Source organism: Dunckerocampus dactyliophorus, chromosome 12, assembly GCF_027744805.1.
Source record: "Dunckerocampus dactyliophorus isolate RoL2022-P2 chromosome 12, RoL_Ddac_1.1, whole genome shotgun sequence".
In the NCBI taxonomy this organism is placed as follows: domain Eukaryota; kingdom Metazoa; phylum Chordata; class Actinopteri; order Syngnathiformes; family Syngnathidae; genus Dunckerocampus; species Dunckerocampus dactyliophorus.
This window is the reverse complement of record NC_072830.1, coordinates 25,662,444-25,688,879: the sequence shown is the minus strand read 5'-3', so window position 1 is coordinate 25,688,879 and position 26,436 is coordinate 25,662,444. Positions and strand designations below refer to the sequence as shown.

The 26,436-nt window shown below is 43.1% G+C and overlaps 1 protein-coding gene across 1 annotated transcript in view; it reads left to right on the top strand.

Annotated features, from left to right (window-relative positions):
• Positions 1-26,211, top strand: part of clpb (ClpB family mitochondrial disaggregase) — a 37,453-nt gene extending 11,242 nt beyond the window's left edge. The window contains exons 4-16 of the mRNA XM_054794401.1: positions 2,026-2,129; positions 4,864-4,992; positions 8,836-8,933; positions 10,158-10,272; positions 16,680-16,757; positions 19,707-19,762; positions 20,735-20,779; positions 21,833-21,994; positions 22,067-22,223; positions 22,490-22,563; positions 22,642-22,761; positions 24,544-24,648; positions 25,368-26,211. Of these exons, the coding sequence (XP_054650376.1) occupies positions 2,026-2,129; positions 4,864-4,992; positions 8,836-8,933; positions 10,158-10,272; positions 16,680-16,757; positions 19,707-19,762; positions 20,735-20,779; positions 21,833-21,994; positions 22,067-22,223; positions 22,490-22,563; positions 22,642-22,761; positions 24,544-24,648; positions 25,368-25,565 (1,441 nt within the window). The 3' untranslated portion in view covers positions 25,566-26,211. The remainder of the gene's footprint in view (positions 1-2,025; positions 2,130-4,863; positions 4,993-8,835; positions 8,934-10,157; positions 10,273-16,679; positions 16,758-19,706; positions 19,763-20,734; positions 20,780-21,832; positions 21,995-22,066; positions 22,224-22,489; positions 22,564-22,641; positions 22,762-24,543; positions 24,649-25,367) is intronic.
• Positions 26,212-26,436: the final 225 nt, after the last annotated feature.

Genomic DNA, 26,436 nt, shown 5'->3' with positions numbered 1-26,436 from the left:
GGTCACAGTCTGTGGTGTTGCCAAGGAAGTGTGTGTGTGTGTGTGTGTTCTGTCAGGGGGTACGCTCCAATGAAGGTGTACACACATACACACACCCCAGTACGCTGCCGGAAACGGGGCCGACCCTTTGCCCCGACAATATACTCTTATTCACATACGACAAGGCAGACTAGTGTGTAGCGCTCACTGGACTGTGTCCACCATAACGGGGCAGACAAGCGGGGAACTAGGAAAGAGTCAAGGTCAATGTTCTTGTCTTATTTTTTACGTCTTTGTGTGTGACCTGAATGAGTCGTCGTTGGCCTTTTTCCATATGCATGCGCTTGGTTTACTCGCACCGTACGCACCATTTGCTCAGCATGGGTGGCTTTGCCACATGGTATGACCACGTTAAGGAGAGGTTGACCATTATTTTGGTATATTTGTCTTTATATTCCAAGAATCCAGTCCGCATTTTGTGAGAAGTGGTTCTAGCATTAAGTTGGTTGTGTCTGTCTGTCTATCTCTTCTGTGTAGAGCAGGACGTTAGAAAATGCACATGAAACACGGAAGACACAAAGTCAGTCGTCATTCTTAACCAGAGTCGTGGTTCAGTAAAATCCAATTTAATGAAGTTATAATGCACTGTGGTTGCGTCCATCCCTAATTTCAGTTTTTGTGTTTTCCCTCTTGCTCACGTTTTTATTGGTCCAAAATTTGAATGGACATTTCTAGTCCAAACTGTAGTTGTGAAGGGACTAAATATAATGAGCTCCACACATGGGAGGCAGCGTCTCGTCTATTCGTTTTCAGTGGAACCTGCGTGACAGGGCGATTATCACAAGTCCCCGTCCAGTCAAGCGACACGAGAAATTTGTGCGTGTTAAAGGTTGTGCTACTGCATGTCATCGTGCACACACTGGCTTGCGACGCGATCCCAGGAAGTTGAAAAATGTTAACTTTTCATCGCTGTCACCTGGACGAGGACCGGTCAGCGGTAGTTTCACTGAGGATTCTATTCAGTAGTCGCTCGCAGGTAAGCATGGAGGAAAAAAGAATACTTGCCGTGGCAGATTTCCCGTAGGTATTTGACAATTCTTTAAAAAAAAAAAAAAAAGAAAAAAAGAATATAGCGACAGAAACAAAAAAGCAGCGGCATGGGAACTCGTTGGCACCAGAGTTAACATATGAGGCAAGTTTACATTAGTGTACACGGACATTTACAGTATGTAAGTTTATCTCTGATACTAGAAAGATGTGGTACTAGCAAGAGTACTCGACGAACACTGGCCGCCTTTTCTCCTCTGAACTACTTTGATACCCCAAAATTCCCTCCAAATTCTGGTAGCTGGTCGGTGCCAAGAAAAGATGCAATGGTTACGCGGTACAACGCAATCTCTTCTCACCAGCATATTGGTTGTTTTAGCAATACTTTAGTGTCCACATATAACTGAAATGTACAGTAGTCGATCAGAGACCTCCACCAAGGCTGAATTGTATTTGTTTTTCCATCTGTTTCAGTAAGCAGACTACTTCCTAGCCTGCAGCATTACATTTCCTTTCATGCCATTGTGACTCAAACCAGAATGATAAAGTTTGAGTTTTAGTGCCTTTTATCTGGATCCTCTCCAAAATGTAATGCATTCTTCCTTAGCCCATGTGCCACGCTTCTGCAAACTTCTTTTTGCTGTTTTACTGTGTCAAAATGATTAGTGTGGAAAAAAATCAAAGAGTCATGGCCCTCAATACTGTGGTTTTGGAATGAGTATTGCGAAAAAAGCCACAAAAAATCCAAATAGCACAACCTGAGGGGCATTTGATTGTAGAGGTTCCACTACATGTTACAAGAAGAAATGTCATCAATAACATTGTTTGCTATGCACAGGACTAATCTTAATGAGACTGCTATGTAGATATTTGATGGCTTTTCAGGGACAGAGTTTACATTTGTTATGAATGGATCTCATTGTGAGTTCACGATCGTGTTTTTGTTTTCAATTCTTGGTGTGAACTATCAATATTGTGTTTTTGGCCCCCCCACCCCAGTGTGGTGAAGGTTCTGCTTGAAGCTGGTGCTGACCCAAATGCTGGAGATCACTTCAACAATGTTTATGACACCTCGAGGGAGAAAGGCATCCACTCACTGGAAGGTAAAAAAAAACCAACCAAAAAACAAAAAACATTGCAAAGTGTACAGAAGTGTAGCATTTGTTGTTATTTGGCTGTGATATTACGCATATGACTCGCAAGTGTACAAATGGAAACCATGCAACATTAGGATTTGCATAAATATTAGCATATATGCACATTTTATTTCTTGTGTATTATTCATTGTATATGTTCTCTGGCAAGTAGTGCATGTGTTATTTGTTTTTTCTCCTGAGCTCCTCACACAGTCATGCACACACACACACACACACACACACACACACACACACACACACGCAGCCAGGGTGGCACAGACACAGACTTGGTCCCTTCCCAAGCCTGTGTTGGGTTTCTGCAGACATATTTATATGGGATATGTATATTGCAGACATTTATATGGCTGTCAGGTTTGAGTCCACGTGGGGCCAGCATAGCGTGGGGAAGCGTTTCCCAGATGCACACTGATGGATGGGCTAGGGGGGCCTGTGCGACGCTTTATTGGGTTAGCTATGATTATCCCGCCCTGCTTCTCTCTCTCTCTCTCTCTCTGTTTCTTACACACACAACACACACACACACACACACACAGACTGTAGAGAGAAACTGTTGTTGAGAGACTATGATGCAGGAAGAGGAAGACTGATGAAGGACAGGTGGATGAAAAGAATCATGATGCAGTGAAAGAAACGGTGGGGAGAGGGAAGAACAGGGATGGATATAGCAAAGTCAAAAATGGAGGAGGAGAAGATGCAGTGATCGAGGGTGGGATTGATGGAGATTGGTGGGATGATGAGGGAGAGGAAGCCAGGAAATGGATGAGACAAAGTTATTGGGATAGAGGGTGTGGGTTGGGGGAAAGATGTGTGTGCAAGTGATGAAGGGAATTGATGAATGCCAAGGAAGAGAGGAAGGAGGCGGAAAAAATAAAAGAAGATGATGGAGTGGCACAAGATAAGTGCGCTTATGGAAAGGAGAAGTAAGAAAACAGTATGTATGTTATTACGAAGGAGCACAGCAAAGGAGACCCCACAACACTATTGACATGTTCATTTTGAACAAGTGAGCTGGTGAAAATGAACAACGTCTCCAAAGCTTGAAAAGCATGAAAGACAGTATTGCAATCAGGTATGCTGCTGTTATTACTGCACTCTTTTATTGGGAATAAATAGATTACTTTTCCATTTGGAACCAGTTCTCATACATTGGAAGTCTCCAACAGTCTTAAGCCGTGTTTACGCTACAACATTTTCAGGTGAAAATGGAAAAGTTTAGTTGCATTTTGGCTCTCTACGCGAGAATGGCATGTCAGTGCCTGAAAACGGAACAAAACAGAAACAGTGTGAGCATGACCTGCATCCAATGAACTGACCCATGCGTGTTCAAGGGCGGTCCAAGGGTGATGGTGTTGATGTTTATGTTGTGTAGTACCCATGGCAAGGACATACGAGTTCATCAAAAAACTGCCCACTAGTTGTTTGGCATGTCTCCTATATTGTTTGTGGTGTTTCTTGTGTGCACAGGAATTGTTTTCATAACATTGGCATGTGCATGTGGAACTGTTTTTAAAACTGTGGAGGTATGGGGGAATAATTGTAAAAGCACACGTCATTCGCTAACCGTCATAGAAAAGAGGGCAGTTAAGATGACAATTACAGTAATAGAGAACACACAAACCCTCTATTCCTAAAATAAAAAATAGTGAAATTCATCAATCTTTGCGTTGTTGTTTGCTCTTGATGCCTGCCCAGCACTAAAATTTTAACCAGGAACTAATGGACTCAAAGCAATGTGAAGTGGAACCTCGGTTAGCATCATTAATCCGTTGAGTCTCACTCAAGTCGAAATGAATGACAAATGAAAGGAAAAAACTGACCGTTGAATGTCACTTTTACCTTGATTGAAGACTTGATGGTTGACAGACGATCGGTGACGAGCATCGAGGGAGGAGATGGACACGGACACCACCTCTGTATTTGCTCCAAGTTCTTTCTTGAATTCCGCGTTGTTTCTCACTTTCTTTATCCAAATGTTGGCACTTGAAGCTTTCTTTGGCTCCATTGTGGATTATAAAAAAAAAGCAAAGACTTGTGGCGTAGCTGTGTTAGTTAGCAAAGAACTGCAGAGTCAACCATTGATGATGTCATAGATGGGGGACGGTGACTTCCGGTTCCTGTTTCCAGTTGAGAGCATGCTAACCATGCAGCTAACAGGGACATTTGTGTATTAATAACGTGACAAGACGCACGCCATATTGTATGCTAACCGGGAAATGGACACAAGCCGAGGAAAAATCTTTGCGTAAAGCGAAAAATATGCTAACTTACCGAGGTTCCACTGTAATAATATGCACCAGTTTAAGAGTGCAAGCAAGTTATATGAATGACAAAACAATGGTGAGACCCTTCGTGTCATATCATTTATCCAGAATTCATTTGTTATTATATACTTTATTTTTGTATTTATTTATTCAATATACAATGTTTCTGTCAGTATTTCTTCCTTCTTATTTTTTTCATGAGGCTACTGAATAGGCTAGCTACCTGTTCTTTATTCATTTCCTTCTTGATTAAAAATACTACTGTAATATAGCAACAAAAAATGAAAACAAAACAGTCTAAACAGGGCCAAAGTCTAATATTTGTCATCTAACCTCAGCTTTAACCAACCAAACACACTTGGACTTTCTTGCAAGTTTTTCTTCTTGGTAACATTCAGGTTTCTTTTCATCCCTTGCAGTCCTGGTGTCCAGAGAGGATGAATTCAGCAGCAGACTCAGCAGCAGAGCTGGTTTTCGTGGCTGCTCAGCGCTTCACTATGCCACGCTGGCTGATGACCCAGGCACCGTCCGTATGCTGCTGGAGTTTGGTATGTCACACCCGCAACTGCGACCAAGGAGTGCATCTATCGTCCTCAATATGTTCACATTTTTAAAATGGTAAAATAATTGCTTGTGATGGAGTTAAGTCTGCATATGACCTAACACTTTGTGTTCCACTATCACCCTGCAGTCATGGAAAAAATGATTAGACCGCCTGTGTTTCTTCAGTCTCTTGTTCATTTGAATGCCTGATATAATGAAAGGCACCTTTGTTTGGACAAATATAACAATGACAACAAAAATAGCTCATAAGAGTTAATTAAAATTAAACTCTAATGAGCTATACTTGTTATCATCATTATATTTGTCCAAACAAATGCATCTTTAGTTGTGCCAGGCATTAAAATGGATCAATAAACTGAAGAAACAAGGGTGGTCTAACAAGTTTTTCATCCTAGTCCATTATCTCCTTCTTTGCCCTCCAAGATTAAATAGTAAAGTGTGACATTGCGTCTTCAAGCCACAAGAAGTGATTGATATGCCACCACTTTCATGAAAATGATTCAAAACAGCATTACAAAGCTCATTTGAAATTGATCACTTGTTCGTACTACGTTCTTGTTCAGCCCCGTGGTACTTGCACCTGTCGTTGACACACACACACACACACGCGCGCGCATGCATTCATAGGCCCTAGAGGCAGAATATCCCCCTCAGTTTCCAGGCGAGCAGCTCTTAAACAAGCCAGGCCGAGTTGAACTGTGACCTCCACACAGAACATGCCCTTGGGGTAACACCGCACTCACAGGAAGTGTCTTTTTATATATATGTATTTATGTGTGTGTGTGTGTGTGTGTGTGTGTGCGCGTGCGCAAGAGCAAAATGTCTCATTTCTGCAGTTAAATACGTGCACATTTTAAATAAATACTTTCCATTTGCCAGTTCATTGGAGAGTTTTTGCTGACTTTCATGCATTAAAAATGACATCACTGCACTGCACAAGCTAGTATTAATGTCTTGTTTATATTCATGATGGATGGTGCGTTCAAGGCCGTCTCTCCCAGCTCACCCCCTGCCCCTGCGAGCACGTTTAAACAAATCACCTCGTGTAACTCAATCACATGTCCCGTAGATGCGTTCTTGAATATAAAAGGTAAGAACTTTCACAAAGCAGAGACATTTGTTTTTTACGACAATTAGATTAAGGTTGAGTATTGCAGCTTCCTGTTGGACAGGGCCATCGCTCGGTTGGCGCCACCATCATGGCCAATAGCCATCTTGACATCGCTCTTGTGGCTACAAAGGCCACACTGCCCATTTTGAATTTGTAAGTGGGTTTCATTATTCATTTTCTTTCAGCAGTTTCCCCCTTGCTCACCATTTTGAGGCGTCATCACCAAAAGAAAACTTATGAAGCCACAGCTTCAGGATATATTTAGGCGCGTTGTGTGCATGCACATTGTGTGTATCCCGTACCTTGTTATTTCCCCTGTGTTAGTGTGTGTCCATCCTACCCTAGTAGCCTTGGGTTTGCTCTTTTGGCCTTAGCCGGCCTCACACTCGCATCTCCATCCATCACAGTCTCCCAGCCCACCCTCGGGCCTCTCTGCACCCCACAAGTTTCCCACCCTACCTGCAGAGGCTCTCTAGCTTCTCCCTAGGCTCCACATCAGGTCCTGTGGCCAGAGGCGCTTCGTAATGGATGCCACCATAGGTGGTGGCAGGCCAGAAGAGGCACACATGCTCAGATGCACACAATGCAGATACAAGAACACACACACACACACACACACACACACACACACATATGCACAAAGACCAGCAGGGGCTCTCTCCTGCCAGCTGCTGTGAAAGAGAAGGCGGAGGAAATAGGAAAAGGGTGGGCCCCCACCTAATAGGCATAACTAAAGCACTCCTAATGAAGGGATCCTGTGTATGCGAGTGTGTGTGTGTGTGTGTGTGTGTGTGTGTGTGTGTGTGTGTGTGTCGTTAGTGTTGATCCAGTTATAAAGTGGTATGGCCCAGAGGGTTGGCCTGATATTAAAGCCCTAAATGATGCTATTTATTATGTTGTGTGCGTGTGTGTGTGGATGCATGCGCGTGCGTGCGTGCGTGCGTGCGTGTGTGTGTGTGTGTGTGTGTGTGTGTGTGTGCGTGCACACTCCCACCTTATTGCTTTCCTCCCTCATGTTTTTGGTGGGGTGTGTCAGTGTATTGTTGTTCAAATCGATAGCCTCATGAGCAGGTCACAGTTTTTAGGGGTTTATCGATGTGATTATTAGTCTCTGTGGTCGCCGCTCAGCGAAACAGGAACAGGCTCCCATCTATATTGATCGCACACGCGGAGCGTTTTTGAGTGTAGCTTACTCATCTGATTCCTACTGATGTCTCATGTCCATTTGTGTGCTTTTCTCTTGAAGTAATTAGAAACTTTGGCATTTTACATTTGTCTTTGTGGTTTCATGTAATGCAAACCCGAAAGATATCGCAAGAGGACGATCCCCCACTTGTACAAAATTACAGATCAAGTAACTTTTAAAAAGACACAAAATGTCTCCCTGTGTAATGAGTAGCTGAACCATTCTTTTGAATCAGCTCAAATGTTGGTTGGGGAATGCTTGATGCCAGTGTTTCCAGGAGCTTAGTGGGAGTGTTGCTTCAGGTGATGAAGATGGCTTCACGGAGAGCATCCACTGATGTCCATTTTTGTAAACCTCCCTTGCCATCCATCCCCAAATTGCCATTGGATTCAGAGGAAACATGCAGTATGGTCCAAAAGAGTGAGGTTATTCCTCTGGAAGATGTCCTTTGTCAGATATCTTTTGTGAATTGCAGCATCGTCCTGTTTGGAAAACCCAGTCATCACCACAGATGAGGGCCTTCATCGGTCAAGGATCGTCCTGTGTCTTGCCAATCAGAACCTCCAGCCTAGGGCCGGTGACATATTTTTGGGGTCTCCTTTTTTCCATAACACTCAGGATCTTTTAAGAAGTTTACAGACCATCGTACTGCGTCCAGCCTCAGAAGCAATGGCGCGCTGCGAGGGACCTTGCTTATGCAGCTCAACCATCCCACCACGTTCAGAGAGAGAATGCTTTTTTTTCCTTTGCCATCAAGACAGTGTGAATACCTGACAGAAAATTACATCGAAACCCACATTTTTACAGAGATTTTGGCTATTAAAGGTTGTGGTCTCAAAGTTTTGATCAGATGATGATCAGTCTATTTCACTTCAATGATTGTTTGCAATAAATTGCTTTAAAATAAAATCAAGAATTTGAGTATTATCATAAGTGCTTACTAAATCAGTCTTATGTACACGGTCTCTCAGGTGCAAGTGTCCAATGTTTCTTCATCTTGTTGAGGGAGTGGTGGCTTGGGGTGGAAGGTGGTGCCCGGGTCATGGCAGAAGGCACCGTTAACCATCTTCTCTGACACTGGGCACACTCCACGCACGCTGTGTCATCATGTTTGTCTGCCATTCATTCCGCCATCCCTCCCCACTTCCTTCAAGATGTTTTAACCCGACTCTTGCTACACGTGACCCCTGCGTTTGTGTGCGCTTTGTGCTATGAAGGACCCCTAACCTCCAGCAACCTGCAGTGTGTAACGATTGTGAGCAGACGTAGGGGACACAGTCTGTCATCGGCACACGTTACAGATATGAACTCCCTGCTGGGTTGTAGCATGGCCCGCCTGCTTCACCACAGTTAGCCTCAGTGACCTCTGACCCATAAGATGACTCTTTCCAGCTGCGTTTTAAAACATGCTGATGAGGTGTGTTTTGTTTAAATGTCTTTTAAGGCAGCGTTTGCTTATTTGTTGTCTTTTTCTGTGACCCTACAATTGTGTCGTTTTGATGTAGTGTATCTGTGTGTGCTCGCATACAGGTGCCAACCCCCTACAGACCAATGGATTGGGACACACAGCACGGGCCTATGCCAAAGAAGGGGAAGTGGGCACACTTCTGCAGGAGTGGGAAGGCAAGGTAGGACATGCTTATCACATCAGTCCTTGCATTCATTCAAAGTCTGACTTTGTCTGGCTGTTCATAATCTGCAGGCAATTAGAACAACGTTGGTGTGAATATGTTCAAATGTCTGTTTCCTGGTCAGCACATATGTGTTACTACCTCAAGCACACACACACACGGACACAAACACTCCTCAGGAGGTCTTTGCCTGAGTGACAGCTGCCGGGGTGTACCAGAAACGTGAAAGCTGGTGGAGGTTAACTGGGGTTAAAACCTTTTCAAGAGTTCAAATGTGACAAAGCGATACACTCAACCCCACACATCACTCCTTGTGAATAAATACATTATAAAGTGGAATTTTAATACTGAGAAGTGATTGTTTGAAGATTGTAAAGTATTTGTAAATGGATTTAAGATAAAACAATCAAGGGGTGACGGAAGTGTAGTCGTTCCGCTTTAATTTCATTGCTGGATTGCAGGTGACGTCCCATCCAGTTGCAGTCGTCACTTGATCGAACAATCGCATTTGTAGTCAAGTGAAGAGAATGCAGCATACGCGCGCTGTTCTCGCATGTGGAACTCGTTCAGATCAGGATTTCTGGAAAAAGTTATTACCCAGATAGTCCATCATAAAGGGGAAAATAGTTCAAGAAACCACCAAAAACGCCAAGAAAGGTGGCTGCTGAACCCGTCGCCCCCGTCGAGGGGAGCTAAGTGTGAACACGCTTGAGTTTGACTGACAGCAACAAGAAAAACAAAGTTAAAATATTGTTTCAACCCCAAAAAATGCTCATGAAAATTGGAAATGCGGAAAGTATTGCCTTACAACAGAAATTTATTGATTCATCATTTCCTCATACCACTTTATCTAAATGCTCCACATGGGATAGAAGATGTTTTTTTTAATGTTTTGTTGGTTCTTCACTAACTTAATAGTTATTCAAGTTGTTTGGCAATTGGGGTCTGCCGTTTCAGAGACATTAGTCTGCCTCCACTTGCGAAGAAGATGGATGAATCGGTGGCTGATTCTTGAGTAGAATTTGAATGGAAAGATAAATGGTGTGAAGATGGTGCAGAGGTGAGATTTGCTCCAGGAATGAAAGTAATTGCAGACAAGTAGGATGATGATTCATTTAAAGCCACTCGTAAAAACATAAAAGGACAGTTGCTTTTTTTTTTTTTTTTTAAAGACAGATCAACTGAACCGCATTCATTCATTCATCCATCTTTTCCTTCTAGTTCCAGGAGGCGCAGGCTAAGCGAGAGGCGGAGGAGAGGAGGAGGTTCCCCCTGGAGAGGAGGCTGAAGGAGCACATCATCGGACAGGAAGGGGCCATCAATACCGTCGCTTCAGGTAACGAAACATGTTGTATACTATAAATGTAAATCCGCTTATTGATATAGCACATTACATCCAGCTTAACGCCTCACAAACACCTTTTTGCTCTCATGTTCATTTTCTTTGATTTATTCCCCAACCCCCGACCCTCCGTTCCTTATTTTTTTGTTTTCGTCCCTGCTTAGCTGTCCTCAAGCAGGAGGAGGGTTCAGACAGGCCGGTGTACGCTGTAATTGGTTAATTGTGATGAATGTGCTGTCTGTCAGATGTAGTACACAGGTGTGTGTGTGTGTGTGTGTGTGTGTGTGTGTGTGTGTGAGAGAGAGAAAGAGAGAGACAGCTGAGAAGGCCAGGCTTGGAGCCGCCAGTTAACGCGATTACTGAGAGGAGACATACTACAGACTCCCCCATGCCCCCCATTTGGCTTTCTCTCCTCAAGCCTCCATCTCCATCACACCCACTCATGCACCCCCACCCCCCTACCCCACCCTCCTTTTTTCTACTTTACTTTATAGCCTACACAGTACCTCCAGCATCTTTCCATCATGGTTCTTAGACGCTGCATCATTAGAGTCAGGGCTAGAGGTGGTAAGCAGTGTGGGGAAGTAAAGTACTCTCTCAGGAAAGTATCGGGACAACTAGCCCTTATACATACAGCTTAAACTCTTCTGGGCAGACGTTTGTTCACCCCAAAGGTGTTTCATTGGGTTGAGGTCAGGGTTCCTAAGTTGTTATACACCACACACATCCAACCATATCTTTTTTGTACCTCGTGAGCATTGACCGGCAGTGATAGTGCAAAGAGGAAGGAGGATGAGTTAGAGCACAATAACACTCAGACAGTAAAGAGCCGATATTACACCAGGCATCCACAGAGGCCTGGTATTGATCCGTGTGGGTGTGGGTGGGTGCAGAGGGTGGTTTATGTGTTATTTTTATGATGCTACAACAGTTTCTGCTTAGATTTTGCAAGCTAATGAACTCTCTTCCAAAGGTGGAACAGAAAACTGTAAGCAGTAATGTATTTTTAGGGGCAAACGCTGCCTTTTCTTTATTAATCAACTTCAGCAGATCAGCTTCATATCTGAGGCTTATGTCAAATGATTAAATCTGCTTATGCCAAGTCAATCCTAAAAGTGTACTTTACATGTGTTTTAACTGTCATTTTATTTTGATACATTTTTGATTTATTAAAGTGTATTTGAAGTGTTTTAAAAGAAGTGACACAGTCAGCGCCAGGATTGTGCAGCGAGAGAATCATGGGTCTTTTGGAAGGTGATAAATGGTTGCTGTTATCATGGCAAATTGTCCTGAAAGCTATACAAGACATGGCCACATTGATAAGGGAATACAGCGTATTGATCTCAGGGATGTATTAAAGTGACTACGAACGCGCACGCAGACACACACACACACACTGGACATGAGGGAGAACGTAGGCGGAATGCCGTCAAGCAGATGATCCACACATTATTTCTAGTATATTTTGTATACATTATAAAAATATTTGACTAAAGCCGAGCCTAGTTGGTGACCAAACTGAGCTCACACATTGCGCTAAATAGCATCTTAAACTAAAAAAAAAAAAGAAAAAAGAAAAGAAAACAATTTTCTTTTTTAAATAGTTACGGAAAAATCGTGCTTCACAAATTTATTTACTCATTTAAAACTTTAAATGGTCACGTGTCAGCTTCATCAGCTTCTTCCTTTTCTAAAAGGTATTTGAATTTTTAACATGAGTTTTATTTTTTTGGTGCAAAATTTGTAACAATTGTATTATTATTTATATTACGCTCAGTTTGTCCTCAGGGTATTGCCGTAGTCAGGAAGTAGCTACTGCCATTGGGGCGGCCAGTGTGCCACACCTGTATTTTGTTGAGCCACAGCAAATGTCTGCCTGAAAGTATGTTATTCATTATCAGGTTTGGTTGAATGTACATTTAAATGTCTAAGTACGTAGTTGCCATATTTGAAGGTGATCGCCATGTTGCCCAACACATCGGCCCACCCCCTCAGGGGGACGCGCCCCATTATTTGAGAGGTACATCCTCAGTAGTGTCTCTGAACCTTTCAATATAGATACAATAGATATAAAAGATATACCAGCGCCATGAATGCTCAGTTTAAATTATTGTTATTATGAAATACAAGTCATGCCTAGATGTTATATTTCCATATAACTGAGAAAAGCAGTGCCAATTAATCGATTGATTAATTGATATTATTGTACACTGTTTCTCTTGCCAGATAAGCAATAACACCAGACAATGGAGGAAACTTTGGTGTATAGCCTGATCCTTCCTGCAGTCTTAATGTCACACATCAGGCCTGCAGCAAGATAAACACACACACACACACACACACACACACACACAGTAGAAGAACACAAACGTCACAGCAACACACAGGAAGGAGGTTAAATTGATACAGGTTTAGCTCTCAGGGCTAAGAGTTATTGAAGAGAATCATCCCGCTATAATCATGTTAGAGCCGACCAGACCTGGCCAATACACACTTCTGTGTGCGCGTGTGTGTGCGTGTGTGTGTGTGTGTGTGTGTGAGAGTCTGGGAGAAAGCTCATTTGTTTTGTGCCTCCTTCCTTTCCTTGTTCTTGTCAGGCTCCTCTGAGAAATGTCAATGCGTCCTTCTGTCAAAGTCGCTCTCAATCAGCTAAAACACGCTCAGAAGGTTACGCTGTCATTCACGCGGCCATTGATAACACAGGCGGAGCTTGTCACGTTTCATCAGCGGCCATCTTTGACACACTCGTTTGCTTTCTCTGCCTCATTCTCTGTTTTCTTATCTCCATCAGGCCTCTTTATCTCGCTACGCCCTCCCCCTCGTCCTCCCATTATCTGTGTTCTTCCCCTCATCTCTTCATCTCTGCCTCCATCTTCTTCCTACCTCTGCTTCTCTCCCCCTGCCAAGTATCACTTCTTTTCCATTATCAGCTATTCATAGCTGCTTTAACACTTGTACAGGAAGACAGCCTTGTTGGGTTTAATAAGCTTGCAGCAGCTCAAAATAGCTGAACAGGAAGTGATTTATATGATTTATATTTATATTTTTTATATTGGTGAAGTCAAGTGAGTGGAATAGATGTGTAAGTAATGGGAATGGTTGAATTATTCTTAAACATGCATGGTTTGAAAAGCTTGAAAGAGATTACAAAGTTTCTTAGAATGTCTCTGATTGTTTCAATATCGGCTTGCTCAGCCAATCAGACTGCATTCACCTTATCAGTCTTAAATGAATGTATACCGTGATATAAACACATATGAGCATGTGTGCTCATTTTTTAAAATATGGATCTCTCAGAGGTAATGTATTGGTTCACAAAGCCGACTTTGACACAGATGACACAATTGGACTAACACACAAATCTATGACTGACAGGCAACCAGTGCAGAAAATGCTTATAATTATTATTACTACCATTATTATATTACTGCTATTTAGTCTTGTAGGGCTTCTCAGTTTTTGTTTTTTTTTAGGGTTAGGGTTAGGGCTTCTCAGTTAAGTCGGCGTACATTATTTTGTACGTGAAGTTGCCCTGACTTTGTGAAAAGCATCTTTGACTTTTATTGTACTTCTGAAATGTCAGATTTCCTAGAATGCAGCTCTACACTCACAGGCCAAAGCATTAAATACACCTGCTCGATTGAATAAGTGTTAAAAAAGTTGACCTTAACAAATACAGTGTATAATAGTGTGCAAGTCACCAGGCCACATCGTAGTTATTGGATGTTAACGCAAGATGATGAGACTGTACCATTTTTATTATGCTGGTTTGTTGTAGCTGTTTTACCATAATTCAAACAGCAGAACGAGGAAATTATGTGTTTTTGTTACTGTTCTGGAGCAGGGTGGAGTTGCACTGGAACCTTGGTTAGCATCATTAATCTGTTCCAGAACGGCCGACTCAAACCAATCAATTTAGTATGAAATAATCAAATTAATCTGTTCCGTTTTTTTTGCAGCCGTGACCAATAAGAAAAGCAGAGACTTGTGGCGTAACTGTGTTAGTGAGCAAGGAACTACAGAGTCAACCGCTGATGACATAATAGGGTGACGGAGCTGGGAGACAGTGACTTCTGGTTCCACTTTCCATGCTAACACGATGCTAACAAGGACTTTTGTGATTTTGGAAAATGTGTGCCTAACACAGTGTATTAATACCATGAGACACGCACCATATTGTTCGCAAACCGGGAAATGTAAGCAAAACGAGGTTCAAGTTTAGGCAGAAACCAAAAAATATGCTAACCGGGGCTATACATTGTTACCTAAAAGAAAAAAAGTATCATGGCTCCTTCCTTGATGCATGTGCCAACATGCCTAAAATAACCAACAAAACCAAAACATTACATCTCGCTTTTGCGCTTGCTCAGTATTTCATGTTAAGAATTTGTGAAAAAGCAGGTGTATGTATCGTACATTGGCCAAAGCAGGTGTATGTATCGTATATTGGCCAAAGCAGGTGTATGTATCGTATATTGGCCAAAGCAGGTGTATGTATCATACATTGGCCAAAGCAGGTGTATGTATCGTACATTGGCCAAAGCAGGTGTATGTATCGTATATTGGCCAAAGCAGGTGTATGTATCGTACATTGGCCAAAGCAGGTGTATGTATCGTATATTGGCCAAAGCAGGTGTATGTATCGTATATTGGCCAAAGCAGGTGTATGTATCATACATTGGCCAAAGCAGGTGTATGTATCGTACATTGGCCAAAGCAGGTGTATGTATCGTATATTGGCCAAAGCAGGTGTATGTATCGTACACTGGCCAAAGCAGGTGTATGTATCGTATATTGGCCAAAGCAGGTGTATGTATCGTATATTGGCCAAAGCAGGTGTATGTATCGTATATTGGCCAAAGCAGGTGTATGTATCGTATATTGGCCAAAGCAGGTGTATGTATCATACATTGGCCAAAGCAGGTGTATGTATCGTACATTGGCCAAAGCAGGTGTATGTATCGTATATTGGCCAAAGCAGGTGTATGTATCGTACACTGGCCAAAGCAGGTGTATGTATCGTATATTGGCCAAAGCAGGTGTATGTATCGTATATTGGCCAAAGCAGGTGTATGTATCATACATTGGCCAAAGCAGGTGTATGTATCGTACATTGGCCAAAGCAGGTGTATGTATCGTATATTGGCCAAAGCAGGTGTATGTATCGTACACTGGCCAAAGCAGGTGTATGTATCGTATATTGGCCAAAGCAGGTGTATGTATCATACATTGGCCAAAGCAGGTGTATGTATCGTACATTGGCCAAAGCTGTATCGTATATTGGCCAAAGCAGGTATATGTATCGTACATTGGCCAAAGCAGGTGTATGTATCGTACATTGGCCAAAGCAGGTGTATGTATCGTACATTGGCCAAAGCAGGTGTATGTATCGTACATTGGCCAGTGTGTGTTCATAGAGAATCACCGCATGACAAATACCAAACTATGCCGCAATCTAGCCCCGAATGGTAGATGAATTTCTGTTCATTTCTGCTTCCAAATCCTCTTTCACACAGATGCCACCAAACTGGCGCATCACAGCCAGTAGCTGCCGCTGTTTGTTCCCCTGTGCCTTTTACACAGAACCCAGCAAAGCAGGATATTGCCAAAACACAGTACCGCCCCGCAATCAGATGCGTAAACGTATTAAATGCTTTGAAATTGTAAAACTTAACATCTTTTCCGGCCATCCTTTTCATCTGTAACAGCTCTAACACTGCCTTCTCCGTTCAGCTCCGTCCAGCCGTGCTGTGTTTGAGCCATTTGCACTGGAAAATGCTGGCGTGTGAAAGGGCTTTAAGTGAAGATTCTGAAACCACAAGAAACACACTCTTGATTTGTCTGCCATGCAGCACATCATCCTGCCTTTGTGTACGTGAGAGTGTGGTTGCTGGGGTGATGGCAGGGTTGGGCAGGCACTCCTCTTTAAGCAAACGTGTATGTATGTGTGTGTGTGTGTGTGTGTGTGTGTGTGTGTGTGTGTGTGTGTGTGTGTGTGTGTGTGTGTGTGTGTGTGAGGCTGCGATCCATGCTAAACTGATTTTGCCCTAGCCGCGCCAGGGAGGCTAACACAATTACTGCTGGCTAATGGTCCCACTGACTGTGGGGGGAAGGAGATGCATTGTGGGTAGCTTTCTGGAGATCTCCTCGTGTTGCTCCCTCACTCTGCATTCCATCCTTTCTCTCTCTCTCTCTCTCCCTCCCTGATTTTGCACCCAAATGCCTCTGACCTGTCTCTCATCCTTGCCCTCACAGCCCTTAATCAAAGTTACTGGGATACCGGCCACCATCAGGTCAACTCGGGTCTAATGGGTGAAACTTAGCATAAAAGCAAAGTCAACAAATGCAAATGTTTCCAATAATAGCCTCTTTTCTGTCTTTGTGTCTCTCTCGCCGTCCAGCCATCAGAAGGAAGGAGAACGGCTGGTACGATGAAGAGCATCCGCTCGTGTTCCTCTTCCTTGGCTCGTCAGGAATTGGTAAATCACGCAGTCCTTCACACACCAGCACTTTGTCTTTTGGTTTGTTCTCATGAGGTGGCAGCAAAAAACACACACAGCCATAATTTACAAGTCTGACGAAGAAAACAGACTTGACAGAGATATCACTATTGGCAAAAAAAGATCCCGATATGATCCCTGCTGATATCGGCGGATGTTATCAGATATCCCTAACGCTTACATCATTGTTACTAACAGGAAATGGAAACAAATTGTGTCATTTTGGCCATGCGTTTTCACAACAGCTGAGATGGACGTTTTTTTTTTTAAATGACACAGAACCGTAGTCGCTAACAACAGAGGCCATGCACGTTTATGAGGGTACACCAGGTCTTATATTTTGAACATCAATGTGTCCGACTGATTCCCACTTTTATCACACCATATATACCAAATAGCCATGAAAGAAACTTGAACAGCACACTGCTCTGTAAAGTTTGTCATTTTCGACAAACAAACAAACACTGCAAACATAGTATGGACGAAAGGACGAACCAAAGTAATGTTTCACAAGGTGTCGTAAGTTTGATCCATGTGGAGTTACGAGTTGAAGTGTGTGTGCGGTGGAACGCCGCACTGTCAGCGTGCACCCAAGTCAGACGTCAAACGGATCGAATATTAATGAATGTGCCAATTAAAATCACTTCTAATAATACTCCGCATCGTTCACCACTGCATTGTTTGACAGCCACCGTGGCCGGCGGTGCAAATAATCAGACTGTCAAAATTCATCATTCGCCAGCTAACGCAAGCTCTGTTGCAATCTTGTACAAATACGTCAATTTGGATGCTTTCGATGCAGTGTGATGCTTGTACACCAACGTGTACGTGTTGTCAAATACAGTAATCCCTCGTTTATTGTGGTTATTGGTCACTAGTGGCACCTAGTAACAAGTGGAGAATGCTACATTTCATCAACAAATGCCTTATACTTTTATTTTAGTTCATTTAGCCACTTTTTGCTTGAAAATGCTTAATTTAGGCCAAGAATAAGTACAGTTTGCTTAAATATGTATGTTTTATTTACCAATAATAGGCTGCAGTCAACGACAAAACGGCGATCATTTCTTAAACTCCAACTCTTCCCTCATTCTTACCACACTCACGCAAGGTGCATTCATGGACACTCCGAACTCTGAATATCCCAACAACATCTTTATTATGCGTCGTGTGGAAAAACAATAAGTTGATATTTTACTCTTTTTTGCAGACGTTGCTGCATTTAAGTATGCTCGTAAATCCCAGAACATACACTCAAAGCATGTGAATTCAACTTAAATGAAAACCACCATTAAAGAGACTAGTGTTGGGCACATATTTTCAGATGTGTGGTATCTTTTTAACTTGATTTCAGGTCATTTGGAGCTGTTAATACAAACAAATATTTTTAATCCTGTCTTCTCAGTTATCTTTCTGTTCATAAAATACAGTAAAAATTGGCATATTTCAGATAGTTGCAAATGGTGATTAATCACGATTAATTAATTTGAAACCCAATTAATCGGATTAGAACTTTTACCATTTGACAGCCTTAGTTTCTTAATGAGGAGCCCTCGCCAGCTGCTACATAAATAACGACACATCTCCTCCAAGCACAGATACAGTACGTAAGTAGAAGTATTTGTCACATGAGTGCAATGAAAATGCTGTTTTTAGCTTGGAAAAGTAAACAATCCCATACTCAAAATGTCATAAGAATGGTGATGGTACAACATTTCAGACCTAGCATAATGAGCACATCCCAACAACATTTCAAAGTAATCAAGTTACAAAGCAAAAAAGTATAAGTAGCATACCTGACTCTGTTGCTCTGGCTAGTCCTACGTTCCCTATTAATGGGTGAACAGTCCAACGCTTGGCGAATTCTGCTTGCACCCCTCTTGAAATGAATACAAAGACGTTCCAAACTTCTGCGTTAAAACGCCGGGTAGCTATCAGTTGACAGTGCCTTATAAACAATGTGAGAGCCTGGGCTGCCGGCGGGCTAGCACCACTACCTTCAGCTAGCTAGCTGGCTAGCTAGCGCCGCAGCACGACGCGTTTCGTCGGCAGCCCAGGCTCTCGCTTGCTTAGAATACACTTAACCAATTGCTTCTCTTGCGATACCCGCTATTATTATGGATACACAATTCTTGTACCGGCGAATTGGAATCGTTCGCTCCCCAAACCGGATACCTGGTTGCTTTTATGGTTTATTGTTCACATCCCTAACCACATGCATAGTACAGTGCCTTCTGTTGTTCAGGGCCATACGTGTTGTATTGTTTTGATAAGGTTTGTGTATCCTGAAAAACACAAAGGAAACACTATTTTTACTGTTTGCTCTTTACCCTGAATTACCAAAGCATCGGCCTCCAATCAGGTTGGAAAAGCTCGTCATGGAGAGAGTGTTTGTGTGGTGTGGAGGGAAGAAAAGACAACGTGTGACATTACGGGATGGAGCGACTGCTAAGAAAGGCCACGATGGTGAAATGACAGGCCGAAGAGATAGATGAAGGCAGAGACTGTTCATATTCTCTGTTGCCCTCAGCGACAAACAGTGGCCGAGACACATCAATATTAAACACAGCAACAAGACACACACACGCGCACGCACACACACACACGCACAGGGTTATACCCATCTGCATACCAAACACAAGACATCAATATCTAATATGAGCATTTATATGCTGAATATTTTCCAGACAATCATGAAGTGGGCTTCTAGAGATGATTGAAGTCTGTTTTTGTTTTGTAGAGGTCGCCACTGAGATTAAGGCCAGCACTTAAAAACACATCAGCCTTCTGCGTGGAATGACAACAATTCCCGAAATGTGCTACCAAAATCATGGATTGTTTTTAAGAATAGAAAATAAAGTCATTATATGTGTGCTGGTGAATAATGGAATCATCTCTCTTGTTCTGTCTGATGCCTCTATGTTGCAGGAAAGACGGAGTTGGCCAAACAGGTGGCGCGCTACATGCACAAGGACATCAAAAAGGTGAACGCCTACAAAGACATGCCACGCGCAGACACAGTGTACATATGTAGCAGAAAAATAGAACCAAATTATTAGATACTAGGCTTTTTTATATGCAGTATAAACTGTAAATCTCTCGTACTGGCCATCAGTAGCGTGTACGTAACACGGGGACGAAGTTCGCTACTATATTTCAAAAGTATATTATGAATCACGCTGTTTCCTGGTTGAATACAGCCAACTATTAGTCAAAAAATATGCATATTGAAGCAAATTTTACACATTTTAGCCTAAATTAAGCATTGTCAAGCATAAAATTGGCCAAATGAAGTAAAATGCAAACGTAAGGCTTTCAGAAGACTCGTTAAAAGATGCTGTGAGTGATATAGTATTGTACGCTGGTCACTAGGTGTTGGTAATATTTCTGTTAATGTTCAGCAAGGCACGCAAACGCCAGAATTGTCCGCCAGAACAACAGGAATTTATTGCAGGTTTGAATTATCTTGCGACAGGCACAATTATCCCTAATAAAAACAACTTGTGGCCGTAACTCGGGCCAAAATAATAAAAAAAAAACAACGATGTCACTTCCTGTTTGCCCACCTTCAAGTACCCTAGCGAACACATTTACAGCAACACACATAAGCACGAGTCTTATTTATGTCTCAAATGGCTTATTTACTCTTATTATGTCTACTACATTGGGTAATACGAGTGTAGAGATGACTATGGGGTAGTTCATTTCTAGAGGGCTCTAATAATGTTAAAAGCCACATTTAGAAGGTTGTCAACAGGTTTTTTATGCTCTAACTACAAAAAAATATTCCACTTATAAATCAGGAATCCTACTTTGTGGAAATTTACTTGTCACGGTCGGGTCGATAAATGAGTGACTACCGTATCATGTTTAATGAGCGTATGTCATCAGAAGCCGAAAGGTGGAAAAACAGATTCTATGTTCTGTTGATTCTCTTAACCGTTGTGCAATTCTAGGGATTCATCCGGATGGATATGTCCGAGTTCCAGGAGAAACATGAGGTAAAATGCTTTTGAACTTATCTGTATTCAACATATAGTTTTCATTTCTCTTTAGCATGTGCACACCGAAACAGACCAATTGACATAGATCTGTGTACAAATTTTGGAATGTCATTGATTTGTTTACTGGGTATGTTTTAGCTAGAAAGGACAGCGGCAAAGACTGTAAGATGTTGCGTTCTGTAGTCACCGTTTTCATGTTTTGTCGGTCCTCCGAGTTCAGTGTGACGATCAACTCGGATCATGTGACGAATATCTCTTTTTAATATTTTAATTGGCAGTCAATTAGTGACAAGAAAATGGAACAGAAGCATACTGCATGTTATGCATTATGTTGTTGTCGACCTCTTTAACTTCATTATATGTCTCGGCCCCTCTTGAGGACAAGCGGCGTCGAAAATAGATGGAATCTGTCTGGCTTTTTGTGTGGCCAAACGGTGCGCCACACAAATGCAAGTGTCCAAACAAAACATCGGATACCCGGTCGCATCGGTTGTCGTTCACATCCCTAGCAAGTCGACAGCGCTAATCGCTAATCACTCTTGTTAAGTTTGTAACGGACTACAATGAAACCGCGTCTGCGTGGCTCTTCCGTCCCCTCATCTCTGTTTGCTAGTCTTGAATGAATGCTCATTGATTCATTTCATTCATCATTTATATGTATTTGGCTTTGTTTTCTGTGTGTAAAAGTAATTCAAATGTTTTGCGTTCATAGTTTTGGGTGTCTGGAACAGATAAATTGGATTTACATTATTTGTTATGGGAAAAATGTATTCCGTTTTCACGTTTCATTTCTCGTCTGACCTTTTGGTACAGATTCATGACGAAAAGCGAGGTTCCACGATGCTAAGATCCTTTAGGATGATGCAAATTTTGTTTTTTTTTTTAATTGTCTAAGATCGGGCATACAAATTGTTGGTCATTAAATGAGACTTGAGTGTTTTTAGTGATTTTTTGTTGTTTTAAAAGCTGAACAATAACCTCTCATAGGTTTCACTTTAGTACCTGGTTGGAGTTTTTGCATTCATTTGCAACGTTTTGTTTCCTTGTCAGGTAGCAAAGTTCATTGGCTCTCCACCAGGATATGTCGGACACGAGGAAGGAGGTCAGCTGACCAAACTGTTGCGGGCGTGTCCTAACGCTGTTGTCCTGTTTGATGAGGTGGATAAGGCTCACCCTGATGTCCTCACCATCATGCTGCAGCTCTTTGACGAGGTGTGCACGTGGAGCGCCAATGGAGCGTTCACTCTCTTCAATGACGGTTTTTGTGCCTGGCTCCGCCCGTAGGGTCGTCTCACGGACGGCAAGGGAAAGACCATCGAATGCAAAGACGCCATCTTCATCATGACGTCAAACGTTGCAAGTGAAGAAATCGCCCAGCATGGTCTTCAGCTGCGGCAGGAAGCGGAGGAGGTCAGCCGCAGGAAGCTGGCAGATAATCTTGGTGAGGGAGACACACGACACACGACCTTTGGTCCGTGTGAGGAGGACATTACTGTGGTTTCCTAATACACTGCATGCATGTTACGTTCATTGGCGGTTCTGAATTGTCCATAGGTGTGAATGGTTGTTCGTCTGTATGTGTCCTGTGATTGGCTGGTGGCCATTCCAGGGTTTTTTCCATGGTTCCAGCTCACCAGGATAATAAGTCGTAGATAATAAGTCGTAGTTCTCCAATAAAAAATGACAATTAATTGTGGTTTTCTTCAGAGGATGCACAGAAAGGTGATGACATCACAATCTCAAGGCAGTTTAAAGACTCCGTTATTCGGCCAATCCTGAAGGTAACTTTTCCTGTGCGCTGAGCTGCACGTGATCTGAACAAGCCCAGTGTCATTCCTCAACTTTAATTCTTGTCTCAGGCACATTTCCGGAGGGACGAGTTTCTCGGTCGGATCAATGAAATCGTCTACTTCCTGCCCTTCTGTCACTCGGAGCTGCTGCAGCTGGTCAGCAAAGAGCTTAGCTTCTGGGCTAAGAAGGTATGGAATGCCACACGTTACACCACCTTTTGTGGTGTTTTGTTTGTTTTGCACACCTTATTTCTCTTTAGGACTAGATGAAGCAAGTTCAGTAGAATTTGCGTGTGCTGAACTGAAATGTGGAACGTAGAATGTTGAAATAGCCGAGGAATATGCAGAAATCTATTCACCGGTGATGGACAATGTAAATGATTTGGGGGCGCCAAATTCATTTTCAATGGGAAAACTGTCTGTCCCACATTCACTGAAATTCCAGTGAATGTGGGAATTTTTTGGAAAGGTCCTGATAGATAGAATGAGTCCTGAATGAAATGAACATTTTGATATTGGATTGGTTTGAATTGGTTGAGAAATGTGGGAGGAGTTAGCGGACAATAAATGAGGCGGAATAAAAAGTAGAGGAATAAATAGACTAAAAATTGCGTCAATGCTTCTCAGCATTCACACAATCACAGCAGAACCTCGAAGGCTGAACACAACCCCCTCTGGGACAATGGTCGGCTTCCAATCCCAAAAACAGTCCCTTCGGAAATAACGGAACTAGAAATAATCTGTTCCAGGGTCAAGCTGTCATGGTTTATTTGTTTCGGACCTGCTTATTAACAAGTTACATTACGGAACATCGCGTGGACGTTGAGGTGAGAAGCGCTGTCATCCAGGTAAAACTCAGAGTAGAACCACTGCTCCTCCGCATTGAGAGGAGCCAGATGAGGTGGCTCGGGCATCTGGTCAGGATGCCTCCCGGACGCCTCCCTGGGGAGGTCCGAGCGGCAGGAAGCCTCGGGGAAGACCCAGGACACATTGGAGAGACCATGTCTCTCGACTGGCCTGGGAACACCTTGGGATCTGCCGGGAGGAACTGGTCCAAGTAGCCGGGGAGAGGGAAGTCTGACTCCTTAAGTGAGGACATGTCAGGTGACGGGAGATTCTTTCTGAATTGAATGTCACATAAGTATTGTTTTCATGTTCTTGTTGAGGCAGGGTCTTCTTTTGGTGTTTGTCTGCAAGGTATTTCTCACTCCCTCATCTGCAATCAGAATGAATGAGAAAGTGGAGAGTTGCGTGTGTGTGTGAGTTGGGTCCTCCTTGCACCCTCCGTGATAAGCCTGGATGTCCTCCAGTGAGATTACAAGGCCTCGCCCACTGGGTCCTGCACAATCTTTGGCTCTCACACACACACAAACACACACACACACACACGTACGCACACAGATCAATATAATGTGCCAGTGCCACTCGCTGTAATGTGATTACAGTGTTTAACATGTGGAGTCTTCATCAATATTTAATTATTAATATTACCGCTGGGGTCCCAACAGCCAACACAGCCCTGCAGGCGACTGATCGCAGCCTGACTTGTGACGCTCACTGACTGTGTGTGTGTGTGTGTGATGGACGTGTGCGTAAGTGCGCTCCTGTATCTAGCAGTGAGGCAAGTGTGTGTATTAGCGAGACATGAGTTTGATGTTTGCAGGTGGCTCCTGGTTCTAACCTGACATGATATTTGTATTCCAAATGAGCGTTTCCATCTCCAGGAATCCATAGCCTCTCCTTCATTGAGTGGAGTGTTAACGTGCAGCTAAATGAGCAGCACTGATCATTACTATTGATTGGCATTTGATAAAAACGCATTAGGGAAGTGTCGATTAGAGCCAGTAAAAATGCTGCAGGACATCTTCTCTCCGCCTCTGCATTGGTCTCCCTCGTCATACTGCGTTCATTGTACGTTTTTCAGCCGTGACCGACCTGTCTTTTCCCCCTCTGTGTGCGCACCATCACTAGGCTAAGCAGCGCCATGACATCACTCTTCAGTGGGATCGGCCAGTCCTGGACCTCCTGGCGGGCGGATATAACTTGCATTATGGAGCACGTTCCATCAAACATGAGGTGCATAGACCGAGATATCACAAACACCACAAATGCCACGACTGCTAAACGTCGCAGAAGCATGAGATAGCGCCACCATTTCTCAACCTAAAGTGCTTCGGACGAGTGAGCTTTTATTTTTCTCAGTCCAGACATCCACTGACGTTCTCTGTTCTTGAGATTTTGAGACAAAATGTCAAATGTCATCTCTGTCCTGCTCACAGCCCCTTATCAGGCATATTTGTCTTGTATCTGTGGATTGCTATGATATGCTGTGATGTCCTAACGAGTGTAATTCTCAATTCATTTGTCCTTTCAGCTCAGCAACAGCATCACTGTTGCCAAAGAGAAGAAGTGTCTTCATGAGTTCTAAATGGCATTTTAAAAGAACGTAAGGCCTCTTACATCACAGCATAGCATAACGATCTCCAGATACCCTGCCAACGAGCCCCCCTAGTGGTTCTATGAGCATGCTAGGGATGTTTTTTAAGGTTGAAATTAAGAGGAAGTCAAAATGTTGCAAGAAAAGAGTTGCAATCCTACGTGTAAAGTCCTAATTTTACAAGAATAACATCGCTAAAATGATAAGTTTCCGGACCTGTCGTTATACCAGCCTTCGTTCTTTGTGGTTCCAAACTAACTTAATATGCCGAATGTTGCCCAAAATGAACCTTGCAGATGTTTCTCGGGTGAAAGGTCACACAACAAAGCAGCCAGCCTCTGACAGTTTCTTTCTTTAGGTGGAGCGGCGGGTGGTGAACCAGCTGGCTGCAGCCTACGAGCAGGAGCTGCTGCCCAAAGGCTGCACCCTGCGCCTCTCTGTCCAGGCCGAGAACCGGGAAGAACGCGGCGCGCCCAGTCTACGCTTGGAGGTGGTCGGGGAGGACAGCTCATCCAGGACGCTGGACATCCGCCCTCCGCTCAGCCCCGAACACTAAGGGTTTGGAACGTATTTTAGCAATAAAAAGTACCTCTGCTACCGCGACACATCACTGCCTCACTTCTTTCACTACACACGTGCACTAGAAATATGCCAACTTTAACACCACCAGGACGCATGTCTTGCACACTCGTATGTGCGTCTTCATGATCACAAACATGCTGTGTGAAGCATCAGATAGACAGTGATGTTAAAAATGTTTATCAGATATTCTCTTTATCATAGATGTGTGTGTTCCTTAGCAGGGTGAAGACCACAGAAGATGTACAAAATGTTTTGGTGCTGCACTGAAGGATGATTTTCACTTCAATTTGAATGCACATTGTACGTATACCAAGAATCCCTCACCAGCACCGCCGCGTTGATAAATATTACAGTACAATTTAGCAGAGATCACGCACATCAGTCCAGCTGAATCATGGTGTTATGTGAAGTGCTTCTGATTATGCATGCTAATTGTGAAATGCTTGTGCTGTGTTGACATGACGAGAAATTTAGAGCTGTAAAGAATAGAAGATTCCCATGAATGGATGCATGGATCATAAATGTTTCAGATGTGATGGAGCCACATTTGTCACTCTTGTGTGCCAACCTCCATGGTGTAAATAAAGTCATCGCAACAAAAAAGCTAATTCTTGTTTTTGTTCTGTTTGTGTCACACTGACTGACACCGCTGATGGATGTCCCGTGTGTGTCCCTGGGTGGGAGTCGTACCACAATAACGCTTGTCCACCTCGGGAGACGACATGACAGGAGAATTTCTTTGGAATTCTGTTGTTGCCTTCCAGGGAATGCAGGGAACATCACATACACCCTGCTGGAATGGTTTCTCCATGGGGAAGAATTAGTATGCAGGGAGAAAAGATTCA